Source organism: Tetrao urogallus (genome assembly GCF_951394365.1).
Source record: "Tetrao urogallus genome assembly, chromosome: 6".
Lineage (NCBI taxonomy): Eukaryota > Metazoa > Chordata > Aves > Galliformes > Phasianidae > Tetrao > Tetrao urogallus.
The window spans coordinates 29241584-29261327 of record NC_136819.1 but is presented as its reverse complement, the minus strand read 5'-3'; the positions used below and the strand labels follow the sequence as shown (position 1 = coordinate 29261327).

Genomic DNA, 19744 nt, shown 5'->3' with positions numbered 1-19744 from the left:
TTTCCCATGATTATTTTGAGTATTCAGAGCTACCAAGGGGGACATAGCTGGGCAGAGAGCACTACTTTCACCCCAGGAGCCTCTCTCCTTCCCAGGCTCTTTATTATACCCCTTCTGCTTCCTTTACCCTCAGGAAGCCAGATGTTTTTAAAGAAGAAGGGACACAGAGCTTCCAGAACACTGCGGAGACAGGCCTACCAGATTGGTGAGCACCGTTTTTAAAACACTTGGGACGTGGAGGCACATGCATGTTCACAGGCAGACTCGACAAGGTGTCTTGTCAGTGCAGAGCTTTGAGCACAGATTTTACCAATGGTTGCCCATAGAGGAGCAACTGATATTTCATTCCGCCCGTTAAATATTTACGCACCAGTGCATCCGTGGCTCCACAGTGCTGATGGAATTACATTTCTGTTAATAGCAAGAATGTTTATATTACTCATCAGTAGTAGGGGACACCTCTATCCTTCAAAACAGAGCAAATTAGGAATAAAACTGCTTACAGCTATAGTGAAGAACAAGTACTACTCTAGAGAAGTCACTGTTATGACTCTTCATTACTTATTTTTCTGCATGCTTATTTTTCCATTACCATGCTGATCATCTCCAGAGCAGGCTAACTGGAATGTCTGAGAAATTTCTAAACAGTCCGCTATGAAGTTATATACTAGGTCTTATTAAGACTTAATAATACCTGTTAATTTACGGAATTTTATCTCCTATCAAAGGTAAGCCAAAGGGAGAGTAAACCATCTGTAATTTTCTCCATGAACAAAAATTTAAAAATAGTTTCTATTGTGTGATTCATGTAGGAATTAAAAATGGGCAGAAAAATAATGAAAAGCCTATTGAAGGCTAATAACTGAAAATTTCAGTCATGTGAGGATTCTCACTGAGGTTAATTATCCTGGTTTTTTATCAGAAAATGTTGCAGGATTAAATTGTATCTATGTTAACATTTGCTTTGCATACTGTAAAAATAAGTTTCTGTTTATTACTGAATCAATCTGTCATAGCCTTAGCCTTCAAAAGACTCATTCTTGTTTAGCAATTGGTTGGTTATGCTGAAAACATATTGTCATAGATCTAGATCTTCCTCGTTAAATTGACTATAGAGAACAGCTCACTAGCATCTTGTGCTGTATTCTGCATGTCCCAAAAACTTAACTGCAATTAGCTGACAAGCACCTGTAGCTTTAAAACATTTTAATTTAATGTGTAGAACATGTCTGCCCTTATCAGAAGTGGCTTGGAAGCTGGAATTTAACAGTACCTGGTAAACTAGAAATTCCTTATACAATTCTGGTCACGTATCATTACTGACAGACTATCTAGAGGGCAAAAATACTAAATGAGTCTTTGCGTTCTTCTAAGCTGTGCTAGGCCAAAAAAAAAAAAAAGAGGCTATTAAAAAAAAAAGCCCTGCTACTTGTAGCAGGAGCCAATGAAAAAAATGTTCCTGTTTCTGAAGCAGGAGAAAACACTGTGGTCATTCTCTTGCATGAAAAGATCTTTGTGCTTGAAAGAATATAGCCAAGTACTACAGATAGAAATGAAGTTGTAGTTTCTTCTGTTAACAGCTGTCAAAAAAAAAACAGTTCAATTGGAACAAGATAAGTCTTTCTTCTGTTCCTTCTTTCCACTTAGGTCTAATAAGCTATATTTTACTCATCTTTTAGAATTTGTATGTTTTAGTGTACAAAAATAACTGTTGTACTTCATATGACATTTCTTTAAAAGCAAGTATTTAAGACGTAGCTGATTACAAGGAAAACTTTTAGAAGGCCCTTTGGTGTTGTCCCTGACCTGTGGGTTCCGGGTCAGTTTTCTCCTAAAGAGACATTTTTCCACATGATTAAGTTTCGATTCTGTAAAAGGCAGTGCTTTTCTCAGAAAACCTTTGTTTTGAGGCTCTGCCTTTAGGGACTTCTACCTGTAGAAATAGAGTCGTGCCTACTGTAGTTCAAGGGCAATTACTCTAATTTACAGTGAGGATTAATTTAGCTCTTACACTCTTACTTAAAATTGAAGCTAAATCAAAATGGTAATAAGGTAAGGAATTCCATTATAACTATGCCACGACACCATGTATCAGATATGTCTGGAAAAGCAAATTCACATACTTCGTGACTGCTCTGAGAAAGAAATAACTGCTAAACTGTATTCAGAGTCACCAGTGAATATCTACAATCATACCTACTGATCAGCAATGCTTTTGGCATTGATTATTGTATTGTGCAGTGTAATCTCCAGACACGTTATTTCAGCCTGACTAAATTGCTGAATATTTTCCACTCCAAAAGTAAAAACTTGTCAGTGAATCCATAGAGACTAAGAAAGAAGATAAAATAGAAGTTACTATCTTTAGTATTGAAATCCCATTCAACTTCCCAGAAAATCTAGTGAATTTCTGGTAATTATTGGAATTGAATCTCTAAGGTTCATTATCCTCAGCTAATAAAATAGCCAGGAATAACTTACTAATTAATGGAAACCAGCAGTTCGCAGATTCTTTCTTAACACACTCCTCTGGACTTAGAGTGAATACTGGTACTATTATGAACACCTAAGCATCATGTTTTTGTCTTTTGACACTGGGGAAATAAGTGTCCAGAACCAGTTGCCCTAAAAAAAAAAAGGAATCCTTTAACATTTCAATTTACACCAAGACAGCATTCTACCAGCAGCAGCACCAAAGTGCTCACTGGCTAGTACAGTGGCATGGCACCTAAAGACCAGCAGCTACTGTCAAAAATGTGTTCCTTTTCTTTCAGTCTTAATGAAAAATATCACTGTAGTTCACGAGTGTTTGCAGTTGAATATACACAAGCAGTGGAAATATGTGATGCAGATCCAGCCGTCAATGATGTAATGCTTTCACGTAGGAATGTGCTTCACAGTGCATAAGCACCTGGCTTCTACAGTATGGGGCCTTTTCCTGTTACATCCCCACTTCTGTTTCTAACATCCCTGCTCTTTTGTCATTCTGTCTTGCATATGACTGGGACCCTTCTGAAACAGTCCATGAAGGCAGTGGAGTAAAGTACATGTAATCCAGATACATTAAGGCATTTGACAGATCTTATGGTAACTTCAATAAAACAGTTGAGCACTTCTAATGGAAGTCTTTTTGAGTTCATAAATGTAAAGATGAAAAAGATAATTCTGAGAAATTGTATTCTTATTTACAGCAGCATCAATTAGAGGAACAGTTAAAAGTAAAAAAAGGTTCTTCTGTGGTGCTGTCAGATAAGAAAACTTTCATAGTCACGTTAAACAAGCCAAGCACTATGGTAATAATTCCAGCTTTCCTAACAAGTTGGCTTATATTCTTAGGAAGAACATTTTTCATCTGCCCAAAGTGTTCCAGAGAAATACCACAGAAGGGAGAATGAAGAAATGTTATGAGAATATGATGGAATACATAGAAAATTTTGAAACAAATACAGTTCAAGAAGAGTTCCCATATGTTCTAACATACATCATCAAACTTGGATCAGCTTCTACTTTGGACAGCCGTACCAGTCAAAACACAGAATTCCTGTTACATTCAAAATATACTCTACAGAAGTTGGTTTTAGCTGGCTACACCTAATATGCCATCTATTCACTGTCTGCATCCTGCAAATTACTGGTATATAAAATATTCTCAGCCATGAGGTGAGAAGTGGGTAACAGATTTTGTCTTTATGCCGAGCTGCATCCATCTGTTCATTTTGAAATCTGTCGCCTCAAGTGAATGAGCACAAGAAGAAAAACGAGTTAATCATACAGGATCAAATCTGTATCTCGTGTTTCCTCAAACAGAAGTGACATTGAGCTTGATGAGATCTCAGAGTACAATAAGTACTCTTGGCTTTTTTTCATTTGTTAAATTCTTTCTTTTGGAGGTGTTTCTTTGTGGTTTTTTTTCCTGATATAAAGGTAGAAACTTTATTGGGATCTTTGCACACAAAAAGAATTTCTAAAAGTTCTTATATCATTGTTAAATAATTTTGAGATATCACTCTTCTGAGAGATCTGTTTAACAGAAGAGAGATGCAAAACTTAACACAAGCCACTATTTCACACGGACATGATCAGAGTATGCTAAACTCTGGTACCTGCAGATGGCACATGGACTTTTGAAGTTTGTGGTCAGCTGCTGTAGAGGAGCAGTTAATCTACTTTCATCTTCAGCATGATTGGTGTAGAGCCACTGCTAGCACTTCTGCTTTTCACTTTGTGTGCATAAATCTCTAGGTCCTCTGCATCTCTGAGGAGTCATGTTTAAAGAGGTGATTATTTCATCACATTACTGAAATGTATACGATGCTTTCAAATGAAGTAAAACAGTAGGAAAGAAAAAAAAAAAGCTCTGCCTTAGTAATCACAATAAAACACTTTCGCATGCATCATGGTTCATTATGGTGCATGCATCTTTTTGCATGTCCACTCAACATATTTATAAAGCACCGTGTTTTCATGTTGCATGCATCAGTTTAGCAAGTAGACTTTTCCAAAAGGTCTGGATTTATAAAAGCCTGGACTGGTGTACAGAAGAGTATGACTATCAAAAGTGTTTCTATTAATCATCCAACCACAATAGCTGTATATAGCAAAGTACAAGGACTGAAAATGACTGTCAGATAATGAGGCTGTTTTGAATGAATGAGATTACTGTGGTGAGAACTTGGCGGAAATGGTCCTGGAAATCAGCAATGAACTACAGATTCTCCACCGTCGCAGTGGCTTGCTAAGTTAGTCCTAACTAAATGCCCTGATTCAGTTTTGCAGGGTTCATACATTTGCAGCAGAGAGGTAGGTGACGCAGCTCACAATTTCTTGTTAATTTGTTTTCTAAATTAAATGATAAAACTGAACAGTTTAATTGCACTTAGCTTAAACTACTGGTGTTAAGGGTTGTATCAAAGAAGAGGTTGACAGATTTATAATTAATAACATAAAGTGCAACAACAGGATCAACAGAAATGCATTAACAGCATAGATTTTATTTGAAAGAGAAAATTATACTGTAATTTGGGATACTTCAGAATGCCACTTAAAACAGAATTCTTTGGTCCTGACTGTACTGTAGTTATTTTCTGATAGAAAGGAAGAAAATCTTGTATGTGGTTTATGTCTTCTTTAATAAGGCTTGTATCATTGTCTAGTTCAAGCTCTTAAGTTCTCGTGTATCTTTTCAATTCAGTGACTTGGTTACAGCTCAGTAACCAAATGCTGCATAACAATTTTCCACAGACTAGCTTTGATAATCAGAATTTGTCATGAACATAGGAGGTGCTCCTATTCTGGTACACCACTAGGCTTCAAAAGCTCACTTCAAATTAATGAAACCAAGTGGCATGTCAACTCTAATGTCATGTATATGTTTACCAGATTCTACACATGCTGCTGCCACTGTAACAGTTATCCTCCAACTAATTTCCAGATTGTACTATTCATCTATTATACAAAAGTGAGTAAAGAGGGCAGGAAAATAGGAGTGGTAAAATAGAAGGTCTGTTTATCAACTGACACAATTAGTGGAGAGTATTAAATATATTTAATAGTACATTAAGATATATTTAATAGTACATGAGCTTTTTATGTAAACCTTTATGTCTGCAGCTTCAAAAATGTGTGTATGAAGGCTGCTCTGAAAGTAATGCCTCCTATTTTATGGTGTTGGCCCACTATGTCAGAGGCAGATGTTGGTGGTATGGCAGTAGAGGTTGAAATCTCCCACCAATATTCCATTACATTTTGTTGCTGTGAAACAGATGGTACCAGAGGGGCAGTCTGACCAAATAGTGACTGACATGGAAGTGTGGATGAGGCAAAGGTGTTGCAATGAATTCCTCCATCTGGAAAAAAATGGCACCCATTGACATTCATTGAAGCATGCTGAACATTCATAGAGACCAAACAGTAGATCTAAGCACAGTTAGACAAGCCGCATTCTGGATGGCAATGCAGATTTTTATGAGAGCAGCATGCAGGTTCTTGTTTATTGCTGGCAAACATGCATAGGTAATGGTGGTCACTGTTGAAAAGTAGTATTTTGTAGCTGAGAATTTGCTGTATCAAGTAGTGTTATTGTGCTCTTTGTATCACTGTAGTTAGGAGGCGTTAATTTCAGAACAACCTACAAACAGTACTCATATACTTGTGCAGACACAATCTGCTCTACATGGAGATTTCTTCCTTTTTTGAGAGACAGTTTGGGTTTGTACTTACTTACCTATATGAATAGATTCATAAACTGCAGGTCACCTTATAGAAAAATTTCCTTCGTTGCATTTACAGAAGATGCTGGGATGTAATCTGAAGCACACAGAGTATAGTTTCTTTAATCAATTCCATCATGTTAGAGAAGTGCACGCTCTTCTCTTGCACAATGTCACTCCGACTTTGAAAATCACCAAATGAAACAGAAGAATTTTGCCATCTGGAAATGAGACTTCCCATCAAACCTCCTTTACACTGATTAAGGCATTCACTGTTATATTTGAGCACCTGTTTCAGTCCTATCCATGGGGGGAAAAAATAATAATACAAGAATAGCACTTTCAGAAGACATTTTTAAGGATTTATTGTAGTAAATTAGACCATTAGTCTAGCTAATCCAGTATCCTGGCCCTAGTAATGGCCAGGGTTTCAGAAGAAAGCTTCTGCATAGTGAGTGTTGCTTCTCAGCTTTGTGGTGATTTGTCACAAGCCCATTAGAACAATCTTGTCATGTTATGCTCAGATACCAAAATAATTTTTTCTGTTCTTCCAGAAGTTAATAGTCTTCCGTTTATTCCATTTCCATGTCAATATGGAGAGCTGCTCATTTTTTATGCAACAAATGAACTGAGAAGTCATATCTTTTTATCTGATTATCAGATATTTGTTAATGTGCAATTTGAATGATAATTCTCTCCATTAACTCCACTAATACAAGGACAATGTTTGCTACTGTGTTGACTGAAGATTACTCCACTCAAGAGCATGCCTTGTATTATTAACTGCAGAGGAAGTAAAAATACCAGCCTCAAGTAGGATATAAAGGATATAAAGAAGCGAGAAAATTGTGCCAAATACAGAAAAAGAGAGATGCTTCTTGCAGAGACAAGAGATGAAATTCTCTGTATTTATTTTTGGGGGAAAAAACAACAACAAAAACTAGCATAATCGTTCATTTCTTATCTTTCATTTGGAAGAATCCATTTGAATTTGCAACAAACTAAAGAGAATAGACAGTGCTGTAGGTTGGAAGTAGCAGTAGATTTTAGAAATGTTTTTCACGTTTCACATGTGGTAAAGAAAGAGGTCTACTATACAGGACATTCTACTGGAAATGCAAAAAAAAAAAAAAAAATTAAGTCCAGTAATCTTCACTTTTATATGGCATGTAACTAAAAAAACCCTATGATTAACTACTCCAGTGGTATGCTACTTTCATAAACAGAGCCTTCATCTGATTTGAGATTGGGCTTATACTGTTTTAGTTTCCTCCTTTGGTAAGTAATTTTATATTTTATAAATTTATAATTCAGCACATATTCAGTATATATGGAGCACTTCCATTCTATTTAACAGCAGTTAAATACAGACTTGTTTGCTTTATACTGTTCCTTTCGCTGTTCTCAAAACCACAACCAGAAGCAAGTACGCTTCATACTTCAGAATTAGGATCTCCTCAAACAAGTGGTCTTTGCTTCCTATGAATAACCTTTAAATAATTAAGCAAGATCAAATGAAACAGCCTGAAGCAAACTCCAGATAAGATTCTCACCTGTATCACAATGTAGTGAGGAAACTAAACTTAAAACAATCTTAACCTAAGACTAATGTCATGAGTATCTGGCTGTCATTGTGTTTAAGGAAGGCCTATATCCACCTGTATAAAGAATGTGTGTTCCTTGGAGCATACCAGCCTGCCCCATCATTGTCAAGGATTAAGGAAGACTTGGATTATTGATAGACCTTTCCTATTACAAACTCTGTAGTAATCTTAAGCAATATCTTACCATATACAGAGTACTTCCTAGACCATCAGTATGAAACAATTAGTTCTGAAGAGGACACCAACAGTAGCCAACAAGAGACTTGTTTTTTTCTTATTGCCCTTGATAACTAGTGAAGATTTGTGCTGGTTTTGGATGAAATGATCCTGAAATTTCAGTAAGGGCAACTGAGAAAATGTTTCTGCTTCATAAAGAACAAAGAAGAAGATGGCTTTCTTTGAGTTTGTATGCTTCATGTTTTCCCCAAAGAAAATGGAGTTCAGCCATTACTTTAAAGGCTAGTTAGAGCATCCAAGATATGCAGAAACCTAAAACAGCTTGCCATTTAACACATTATACAAATCCTGGAGTCATGCCATGATCTGTATAGTCACTTCTTCCTTTAAAAAATGACAGTATTTCATTATAGCTGACTGATTACAGACAACACTATAGCACTAGTAATTTGCCTTTCCTTCTACTGTAGCTTGTTGCCTACCTCTTAGAAAGAGATATACCTAAGGAGTGGATACATACATACATAGCTTGCTCCAAAAGTAATGTCTCCTATTTATTTTCATGGAAACTTCAACAGGTACAAAGAGAACAATAGTGCTATTTGATAGAGCAGATTCTAAGCTACAAAACACTCTTGTTCAACACAGTCTCTACCATTAGCTGTGCATTTTCAGCAGTGATGAACAAAAGCCTGCATGCTCCACACCTCAAAATCTGCACCAGCAGAGGTGACCCACTGTCACTGCCACCACTGCTGAAACACTCTGCCCACCACCTCACTGTGCTCACATCTACTGTTTGGGCTCCACAGATGTTCAGCATGCATCAGTGAATGTCAGTGGGTGCCATTTTTTTCCAAATAGAGGAATTCACTGCCAGACCTTTGATTCATACACACTTCCACGTTAGACACCATTTAGTCAGATTGTCCCTCTGCTGCCATCTGTCTCACAGCAATAAAATGCAATAGAGTATTGGTGGGAAGTTTCAACCCTACTGCTACATTACTGACACCTGACATTGTAGGCTGATGTCATAAAATAGGAGCAATTATTTTCAGAGCTTCCCTATTACATAGAAAAGCTGTGCAGCATAATCACATGTGATGCCAATCAGAAGGCTTCATAACTTATTGGAAATGGTGGAGAACAGGTTCTGAAGTCTTTCTGCCTGTAAGATGATAAAGGTGGAAAAAGCTTATGAGTTCTCTGGTGAATAGGTGAGTGTGCAGGTTTGCATGCACTTGAGTTATTTACTCAGTGAGAGAGTTATTCTTGTATCACATAAAATGTTGTGCATGCAGCACCAAGATATGCAAAGTACTGCATAAATCAAATTTTAGCAAGCCATGGGCAAAGACAAGATGCACAGAGGAAAGGCTTCCTCTGTCTGAAACCTCTTGGAACACACAATTTATTAGTCTCTCTGAAAGGTCAACCAGATCTTACACAGTATTTTTGATTTTCCTGTTTCCAATTCAGTCTCCGAAAGAACTGTGGTGATTCTATTTTGTATTGACTTATAGCGGAAGTTAACCAAGTATAGCATACATGCCATTTGCAGCCTGAAAAGTCTTGATAACACATAAATGTAATTTGTAATGTGATAACTGAGACCACGTATTCCAGATTAATTCCTTTGTACAGTCATTAGTATTACAGCCAGTTAAGTGAACAGCATTCACATAAGGAATAGCCTCTCATAAAAACTGTTTTCAAGATCTGTGCTATTTGATGCTTTTGAAGGAACATGACATGCAGTCCTAGCAATAGGTTAGCTTCTGGTCAGTTTACAAATGTTAAATGTAAAGTACACATTTAATGTCTTGTTGGTTTCCCTCAGCCTTCTTGTATAGTTTATGCTACAGAGTTTCTCCCCACATGCCTTTAAGCTCCCTGTTAGCACAGCACTCTTATCAGATAGGTAATGGTAATTTGAAAACTACAGTTTCAGTTTAGATTTTAAAAAAAGAGTTTTAAAACACTGAAAGTGTTGCACTTAGTTTCTATCCTTCATCTTCGCAATTATACTCTTATTATGAAGAAACATGACAGCTCTCTGCTTACTGTTTCTCATGAAGAACACATACTTGAACAAGGTGGATGATGGTTTGTCAAGATGAAGTAGATGCACAATTGCCTTTACTGCAGAGCCCTCAAGTGGAGGAGATAAACAAAGGATTTACTCCCAATTTGCACTGATGGAGGTTTGAAGTAGAGCCTTACCCCCATTTTTACATCAAATAAGTTATGTAGTACTGCAGCCTGCTTGGTGGCCAGTAATTTTCACAGTCAGGTCCCTCTGCATAGATCTGTCAGTTGACCTAAATCATAATTTGTATTGCTACCAGCTGTGTAAATGGCATGCTTTCATAGATTTGTATTGGCGTTCTTCAATCCCAACCAATGCTATCCCTCCATTCATTATACAAAGCTCTTAGGTAGAAAGAGGGCAACCTTTGTGGTGTCTGCTTAATACACCTGTGCTTCATGAGTTGAATAGAGCAGTGTGGAGTCTTCAGAAGGATAAGATCTCAGTATTATCTTAGTTGTGTTTCCTTTTTAAAGTGGGTGTGTGTATATACACCTATATCTGTGCACAGAGATGCTTACACACTGTAACTCATAGTAGCTGTGTGCCACTAATCTGCTTACCTCTTCTTTTCTGTAGCCCAGATGATTTACTGAATGCACTGAATGAAGGTATCAGCCGTGCTGATGTGATCATTACATCAGGAGGGGTGTCTATGGGAGAAAAGGTATGCTAAATTTAAGTATGACTTACTATAATATTTATAAGAATTTCAAACCAGAGTCTGTCATCAGAGCTTCTGCTTTTGTATTAAAGTTTTCTAAAAAGGGGCCATTTTCTTTTTTTCTCTTTTTTTCTTTTTTTCTTTCTTTCTTTCTCTTTTTCTTCCTTCCTTTCTTCCTTTCCTACTTTCTTCTTTCTTTTCTTCTTTCTTCTTTTCTTCTTTCTTTTCTTTCTTCTTTCTTCTTTCTTCTTTCTTTTCTTCTTTCTTCTTTCTTTTCTTCTTTCTTTTCTTCTTTCTTTTCTTCTTTCTTTTCTTCTTTCTTTTCTTTCTTCTTTCTTCTTTCTTTTCTTCTTCTTTCTTTTCTTCTTTCTTCTTTCTTTTCTTCTTTCTTTTCTTCTTTCTTTTCTTCTTTCTTTTCTTCTTCTTTCTTTTCTTCTTTCTTCTTCTTCTTTTCTTCTTTCTTTTCTTTCTTCTTTCTTCTTTCTTCTTTCTTTTCTTCTTCTTTTCTTCTTTCTTTTCTTTCTTCTTTCTTCTTTCTTTTCTTTCTTCTTCTTTCTTCTTTTCTTCTTTCTTTTCTTTCTTCTTTCTTTTCTTTCTTTTCTTCTTCTTCTTTCTTTTCTTCTTTCTTTCCTTCTTTCTTTCCTTCTTTTTTTTGTGGTGGGGGGTGGGGTGGGAGGGGCGGGGAGGGAACATCTATGTGTGAATAATTAAGAAAATAGCCTTGAATACTATCTTCATTTAATTTGTTCTTATTAGCATACTATAGTATGCATAGAACAAAAGGGAAGATTCTTGTTCTTGATGTAAGTGATTTGCATTTTTTTAAGTAAGGAATTATTTATATAGTTATGATGACAAAGGTGATAGGTTAATAGCACATGAAGACAAGAGACTTCTTTCTACTCTTAGAGCAGGTAAAATGTAGGTAGAATAAAGCTACTTTGCAAGTACTTTGAAAAGCAGCTAAGTTTATAAATAGTTCTTTCTTATTCAGTATATCTGTTTCCTATTTGTGCCAGAGCTGTATCTGTTACAAAAATAGTTTTGTCACATTTTACTCCTGATAGTCCTACAGAGGCAATACATATGAGACACAGTGAGCTGATATATTTGCCTTTTGAATCATTAACAGAATTGTTGATTGAGTTCCTGTTGGTAATCCCTGTGCCAAAACCATCAAAGAAAATAGGGATACACAGATGCTGGTGGGGCGTAGATGAACCTGCAGGACATTTATTAATCATGACTTATGCGAAGGAAAACTCAGATTACTTTTTGATCCCAGACTGAATCTGTGAGTTTGGCAGGTAAAAGAAACATCTCTCCTTTTATAAATTACAGATACTAAAGTCAGCCATTAGGAGATGACAAACATGAGTGCTGTTTTTGTCACTTTTCTGAGTAGAAATCATATTGTTGGATACATCATGGAAATGATTAACAAATTAAACCAGTGCCAATTACTTCCAATTCCATTATTCCTCTCAGTATTCCCAGAAAAATGTCAAAGGCCAAGTGCTGGTCTTTAAATTGGGAGTGTGGTGACCTAGTACAGACATGGGAACTCCAGAAAGAAACTACACTGGTGAATGGTCTCACAGACATTTACGCATTCTGGCTAACTTCTCCCTCGCCTGAATTTTAGGCAACTGCATAAAGTCAATGGGCCCTACATTCCTCTGACAGTTCTTGCTCTGATACTGAGCATTCAAGACTTTTAATGAAATAACTGTGAGAAAACTAAATAGCAAATAAAAATGTGGTTAATGCAATCAGTAACTGAGAATTACGCCTGGCTGAAAAAAAGTTGCTGCTTTCCAAGTATTTGAACCAAAAAAAAAAAAAAAGAGAGAAAATGGGAATTTCAGATTTTCTGCTTCCAAAGTCTGTCTTAACAGGTGATTGTTATGTCCTGTGTCTTAAGTCTCACTAAACACAACAGATAGTACACTGAATCTTTCAGCATAGCAATTTTCGATGAAGACTAAATATGTAATTCCAGTTTTCTTAACTGGATCAATAGTATTTATGTAAAACTGTTTTTGAACTATTGTAAAAGCTATCCACAGTTTTTCCTTTTTAAGAAACTTAGGATAGTTAAACCTATTATGCCACATCCCCAAGAAATTACAGTAATTACAGTATCCTGGCAAATTATGATTTCTACAGTGCAGTCTTGAATTCAGAAGTACTAGGAGATCTCTTACTCTGCCACTGGACAGCTTCTGTAGTAAAAAGTTAAATAACCTGATCATTTTAAGGCTTAACTTTGAATCATAAAGGCTTTTTTCTTTTTTTTTTTCTATCTTTGATAGACAGAATGTTTTAGTAGCATCTTGGTCGGGTCCTTAAAGATTCTATTACTGCAGCTGACTTTTAAGTAGATATATTACTATGTCCTTGTAGAGTCAGGTTTGGCACCAGAAATGAGTCTGTTCTTCACGTCTTATTTTTGAAAATACTTTATTTCAAATATTGGAAATTCCCAATTGGACTGTAGCACTTTCAGGATATAGCAAGTCTTTCATCTTCACTAGAGATCAGTTAATTGCTTTGAACACTTAGATGATGTAAGCCACTTTGATGTTACTTAATTGATTTTCTTTTTTATAATTTAAACAGGACTATCTTAAACAGGTGCTGGATATTGATCTTCATGCACAGATTCACTTTGGCAGAGTTTTTATGAAACCAGGGTAAGAAATCTTTTTAATGAGGTAGCTTGGATGGAGATCATATTCAGGAGCAGTACTGCCTGTGTATCGGAATTTGTTCATCTGTGGACTATTTGCTCTGAAATATTGTCCCATTGTTAATCCTGCTATAAACACTAGAGTAAGGGGAATGGAAGTCACTAGTGTTACCAAAAAAAAGAAAAAAATGAGAGCATTATATAAAAAACAAATACAGCTCTGTAACAGCTTAATTTTGGTATAACTTATTGGTTGATTTGGCTTCTGACAGTAAGATAGAATTTGATTTTTTTGCATATTAATTCATCTACTCTTGGATATTTTCTCAACAGAAGCAAAATGACCATTTGTTTTATTTTCTAAATATTTTAAATAATAATGTAATATGTCAAATTCCAGTCAAATGTATGTAATACAGTCAAATTCCAACGCAGATCATGAATTTTCCTTTTCCATAGCCTGCCAACAACTTTTGCAACTCTGGATATTGATGGTGTAAGAAAAATAATCTTTGCACTCCCAGGTAAGATGTTTTGTGGATTACTTTTTTTTGCTGTGCACAGATGACAAGATCTGAAACAGAATAGTGATGTTTCACAACACACTTGTCTGGTGTTCTTACTCTTGTCCTCGGAATGTGCTGGTTGGGTTACAAGCCTTATGATTTTTTCCATCCAACAATTTCCTTGGTTTTTGTTAAGGGGTGATTTTTCCCACAGCTCCCTCCACGTTACAGATGGAGATTCTTTGAATGTCAGCACATCCACTTTAAAGTATTGAAAGTGGAGATGAGATCTAGAGAGTGCCTAGGAATATGTCACAGAATGGAAGTTGTTAGTCATGTTCACACTTTGGAACATGAGAGGGCAGCAGTGCTTCACCTCCTGCATGCTGGAGGAAATCAGTGAGTTCAGAATAAATATTTATTTGGGAATCCACCTACAAATCTCTGTCCTCCTTAATTTTATTCTTTTGCTTTGGCTTTGCATAGATTTCTGACAACAAGGAATCCTTTTCTTGATTAGCTAGTGATGTTCAGATGTCTCTACTGTTTTTTTTATCTCATGTTTCTCTCTCCTGCTTCAGTGTGTGTTCACCAGGTCAGAGATAATGGAACATCTCTCTCTTTCATATTATTTACATTAGAACTGCCTTTTAGAGAAGACTAGATGTGTAAGACAAGAGGTGTTTGACAGAAGTGTAGTCATACACCTCTCTTCTTAGTCAACGTATAAAGCAGTAGAATTCTCCTCCACAATCATGTTAAAGCTTCTTGCAACTCTGTTAGGGAATAGAAAGTCACTTAATAATACCTATTTTTCAATTTGTCTTGGAAACCTTGAATTGGAAATCATGAGTTCATATCCATATGAGCTTGGACTTATACCTCTGCACAGTAAGTGCTGGCCCCACCTCAGATAAATCTAGATGTAATAAGAAAGGTGGCAGGAGAACAGAAGCAAATGGTGGGGCATGAGGAACACAAAGCAGCTGTGATCAGAGCTGAATTTCAGGACACCATTATTAGCCAGAGAGTATAGCTTTGAGGAGTTTTACTTGCCACATGCCACCCCAGACATAAGTGGACAGTTGTATGCAGCATAGAAAGTTCTTCAGAATCTCTAGGGTATGATTATTATAAAAATAGGATATTGCTTTCACAGAGTAAATCAAGAGGGTTTCACCACCATTCTTTCTTTCTTTCTTTCACTACCATTCTTTGTCCTACAGGCAATCCTGTGTCAGCTGTTGTCACCTGCAATCTCTTTGTTGTTCCTGCACTGAGGAAAATGCAGGGTATCCTGGATCCTCGGCCCACCATTATCAAAGCCAGGGTAAGAAGCTTGTCCTGTGTTTGAAAGTTCTCTCAAGTTGTTGAAACACTATTGTTTGAGCTCAAAAGTTTGAGGGATCTGAATGCTAGGTCAATTCTGACAAGTTGAAGGAATTTCACAGACAACAGAGGCATAGACTTGAATCTGTTGATGTTAATATGCAGTCCCATGATTTCTAAAAGTGAGTGGCCAAGTAGTGGAGTAAGATTTACAGATAACAGATGCAGCCATTTGCTAGTCAGGCAGGGAGGACACTTCACTGTAAAAAACATACATTTGTTTTAATGTGTGGTTAAAAAAAAATAAAAAATAGAGGGTAACCTGGAAATACTTAAAGAATAAGATAGTTCAGTATCAAAAACTACAAACATGAAAGTCTTTCTGCTCTTGAGCAGATTGTTTATGTAAGTAATCCACATACCCCACCTGAGCAATGTGAATTCTTTAAACTATTAATGCAACTCTCATAAGAAATGGTGGATGTAGTAGCTCTTTAATAACCGGTCTTAAATCTGTATTAAATAATGTATTATTCTCCTATTTTTGTTTTAAAGAAGATACCAAAAAACAGATTACCTTTTACACTTTTTCTACTGTTCCTGGCATTCCAGAAACTTTTCTCTTACTGCTCATCCCTTGTGTCTCTCTTACATGCTTCCTCAGTTGTCCATCTTTTTCTTTATCTCATGGCTAAAGTGTTGTAAGACAGACAGCAATTTGTAGCATTCCAGTTTTGAGGAATGTGATGCTCCAACATGACCCTCATGTTTGCATACATTTTCCAGTGTGCTTTCATTAAATTTCATTTTGAGCAATCTCCTGTACGTCTTTTCATTTCAAATATTGGTCATTTCCTTTTTGTCAGGACTAGCAGTGCTTTGAATGTGAATAAATTTTTTATCTGTACAAAATGTGAGCCAGAGACTAGAAATGATAAAGCTTTTCTTCCAGAGAGATAGTAGTATCTTTGAACTCCCAGTAAAAGAACAGCTTTGGAATATTCCACTTAATGCATGCAGACTCCAGCATACTCTTTGATATTGTAATATCATAGTTGTATCTCTCTTACATAGTGCAGTCTCTACCTACTACGGCCTTTGATCTTGCTCTAGACACCGTGTGGCCTAGAAATGCAAGTTTTTTAAAAGACTGTTATTAAGGAAGAAAGATTGAAGAGATGATTCTATTATCTTAGTGATATCTGAATACATGACATTTTCATTCTTTCTTTGCTTCTTCTACAGTTATCATGTGATGTAAAATTGGACCCCCGCCCAGAATACCATCGGTGCATATTGACTTGGCATCACCAAGAACCACTACCTTGGGCACAGAGTACAGGTTAGTGCCCAGTTACACAAACTGACAGATGCACTCGCAGGCCCTGTCAGTCTGCCATACATGCTTTAGAAGAAACAAACAACAAAAGAACCAACAAACCCACATGCACATGTATTTTCATACAAGTTTTGTCAATGCAGACTGATTTTCTGACTTGTGAACATCCATGTATACAGTCGTGCTACCCAGTCATGATATTGAAATTCATGCTGTGTCTTACCAACTTAATTCTTGAAACCTTATCGGAATAATCCACCTCTGTACACACACACATATATTGTGTGCTTTTTGTAAATACTCATCTGTGCTTATTTGCACTCAGAGGCACCTTTACTTTCTTTGTACTAAATAAACACAAGTTGAACCATAGCAACAGTTCAGATAACAAATTGTGATTCTAACTGAACTGGAGAAGAAGAAACAGCTGTATATGTTCTCTTAGCGCAGACTAAGACGTTTATTAATCATGTTTTCTATCTAGGGATATTTTTGGATATTCAGCTGCAGTTGAGATAAATTCTATATTTGAATATTTTATCTGTTTTGTCGCACATCACTTCTTTCCTTGCTCAAGCAGACTGGAATGATTTATCTGTCAATCCAAAAGTTTGAAAGCCAAGAAACTAAGGTGCATGATTTTCTACTGCATTTTCATTTTTTGGCAGTACAGCCAATACTACACTGTTTATCTCCAGGGTCTCCTATATAGCTTGTATCCCAGAGAAACCTATTCTTTTGAGTTGGTATGTTTAAAAAAAAAATTCAGATTGTGGTGGTTTTAGCCTCCATACAATCTGAACTAGGTATACAAATTGAAAAACGAAGTAATTTTGATAGGATTAGAATCTCCAACATTAAAGTAATTTACAACAACAAAAATGAAGTACAGGTAAAGATCTAACAGAATAAATATAGAAGGCTGGATAGGAAAGTAATCAGCAAAGAAAGAGAGTTTTCAAAACCAGAACAATGCAAAGCTGATTAATCTCTTCATAATTGTTTCTACCCACCTTTGAACAGATATATTGAAGCTCCATGAATATGTTAGCATATCTTTGTAAGAGCAGCTCTTGCTTCCTGTCTTGTGTGTTGCGGCATTTGAAATTAACTAACTGAAAAATTAACTGAACTTTTTCTCTCACCCTTCTGTAGGGAATCAGATGAGCAGCCGTCTGATGAGTATGCGCAGTGCCAATGGACTGTTGATGCTACCTCCAAAGACAGAGCAGTATGTGGAGCTTCACAAGGGGGAGGTGGTGGATGTCATGGTCATTGGAAGGCTATGATGTCACCAGCAAGAGCGAAGCTTTGATGCATGTCCACATATCATTGACTGTATCCTGTAATATGCAACGGCACAGCTAGTTTTTCTGATTTGGATAAAAGTTGATCAGTATAGTCAACATCTTGAATTATATTTCAAATGGAATTTACATAAATACCTTTTAAAAAAAAAAAAACTTTAAAAAGAAATCTTAACAAAGAAATTTATTCTGATTATATCAAAGCAACTTTTTCCTTTCCTTGCAATTGCTTTGTGTGTTCAATGCTAGTTCTAATAGCGGTAGCTTTTAGTAGACAGCAGTAGGTGCCTGCAGAACTTGTGTTTTTTCTCATCTTTAAGATACAACTACTTATGCGCTTAAAACAAGGCTGTCTGCTTATTTATACTAGCGTAGACGACACTTGGATTTCCCTTATCAGTATGCTTCATAACCGCTTCACAGAGAGCTTCTGCTTGTTCTTTATCTTGTATCTCGTGTTGATGTGCACAGTGCCAAAAGCAGAGTGGCTGCACTGGGAATCCAATGAAGCCCCGAGGTTTCCTCACCTCGCTGTGCATTCAGGGATCTCTCTTGTCCCAGCAGCCACCCAGCTCAGTACTCTTGGGCAGTAACTGGATACCTTTTATTTCAGCAATCAAAAAATTGCTTCCTTAAGTGCTGACAGCCTTTTTAACCAATACATTTAAAAATGTACAGAACTAAAAACAAAAACAAAAAAAAATCAAAGACTGATCTTGTACAGATATTAGTGTTACCAGCATTCGTGTGGAAATTAAATGAGCAAAGAAATAAAACTGATGTTAAACAACTCTGTACCATAACATTTTCTGTAATGATACTGAAACTTAAATGAATAAAAAAAATCCTCAATCATTATTTAAAATTTCAATTGTTTAGTGTTGTTGTTTGAACATCAAAAAGAAAATAGTGTTTTAAGAGGGTATTTCAGATGAGGGAAGTGGACAAGAGGAAGGGAAATAGTAAATGGTATCTAGAGCCTCTCCTAATGTGCAGTATCACAAGCAAAGTGAAAATACAGGGGGAGCTTTCTCAAACTTATCTCCCAGTATTTTGGGGATTTTACAATTATGCAAGTATTTGGGGGAATTAACAATTGTACCAGTAAAAGCTGGAGAATGCTTTTTTTTTTTTCTGTTTAAATTGTGTAGCAGTTGCAAACAGCCCTTGTCCTACATTGTGTGAAATTTGATAGAGTTTTGATTTTTTTTTCATAGTGTTCTTTCTCCTTTTGATACTGGGAATACTCAGCCCTTTCCAGATTATGTATTCTGGTAATTTCATGTTTCATCTGTGATTAAAATCATACTGGTGTCATATAGTATCTTGCTCCTTGGAATGCATGGGTCAAACATGATTCCATCAGCTCCATTCCTGAAATCAAAATATTTGACCACAGTACTACTGGAGGACTTGGGAACATCAGCACAGAACTCTATGTTCAAATTTTGACTGCTACAGTAAACCAGATTGGTAGTTCTTCAATAATTACAGAAGAAATCCCTGAGACTGCTTTTAAGACCAAACTCTTAGCCTTGCAACAGCCTAAATACTCCCTCCATAGGACTTACAAAGGTAGAAGGCAGGTGGGCATACCAGTATGATGTTCAAAGGTACTCCAGAGACTAATCTTTCAGAAAAAACATGAACATAACTTGCTGATCATATTTCTTTATTCCAGACCCTAATATTCACACCTGTAATCTCACTGTTTCATAGCAGGATGGCATTAAGTTAAATTCATGAATGCCTGTGTTTACTGTACCAATACTGTAAAACACAGAAGTAGCAGGAGAGAAGAGTTAACACATCTCTGATAAATTAT

The 19744-nt window shown here is 36.4% G+C and overlaps 1 protein-coding gene across 8 annotated transcripts in view; it reads left to right on the top strand.

Moving 5' to 3' along the window:
• The window catches only part of GPHN (gephyrin), a gene marked incomplete at both ends in the record, with an annotated part of 263234 nt that extends 245333 nt beyond the window's left edge, over positions 1-17901 (top strand). For all 8 annotated transcript variants that reach the window (XM_079537527.1, XM_079537524.1, XM_079537525.1 and 5 more), the window contains 6 exons: positions 10662-10749; positions 13369-13442; positions 13898-13962; positions 15171-15274; positions 16519-16615; positions 17768-17901. In XM_079537527.1, coding sequence (XP_079393653.1) covers positions 10662-10749; positions 13369-13442; positions 13898-13962; positions 15171-15274; positions 16519-16615; positions 17768-17901 — 562 coding nt within the window. The remainder of the gene's footprint in view (positions 1-10661; positions 10750-13368; positions 13443-13897; positions 13963-15170; positions 15275-16518; positions 16616-17767) is intronic.
• Between the last annotated feature and the right edge of the window lie 1843 nt (positions 17902-19744).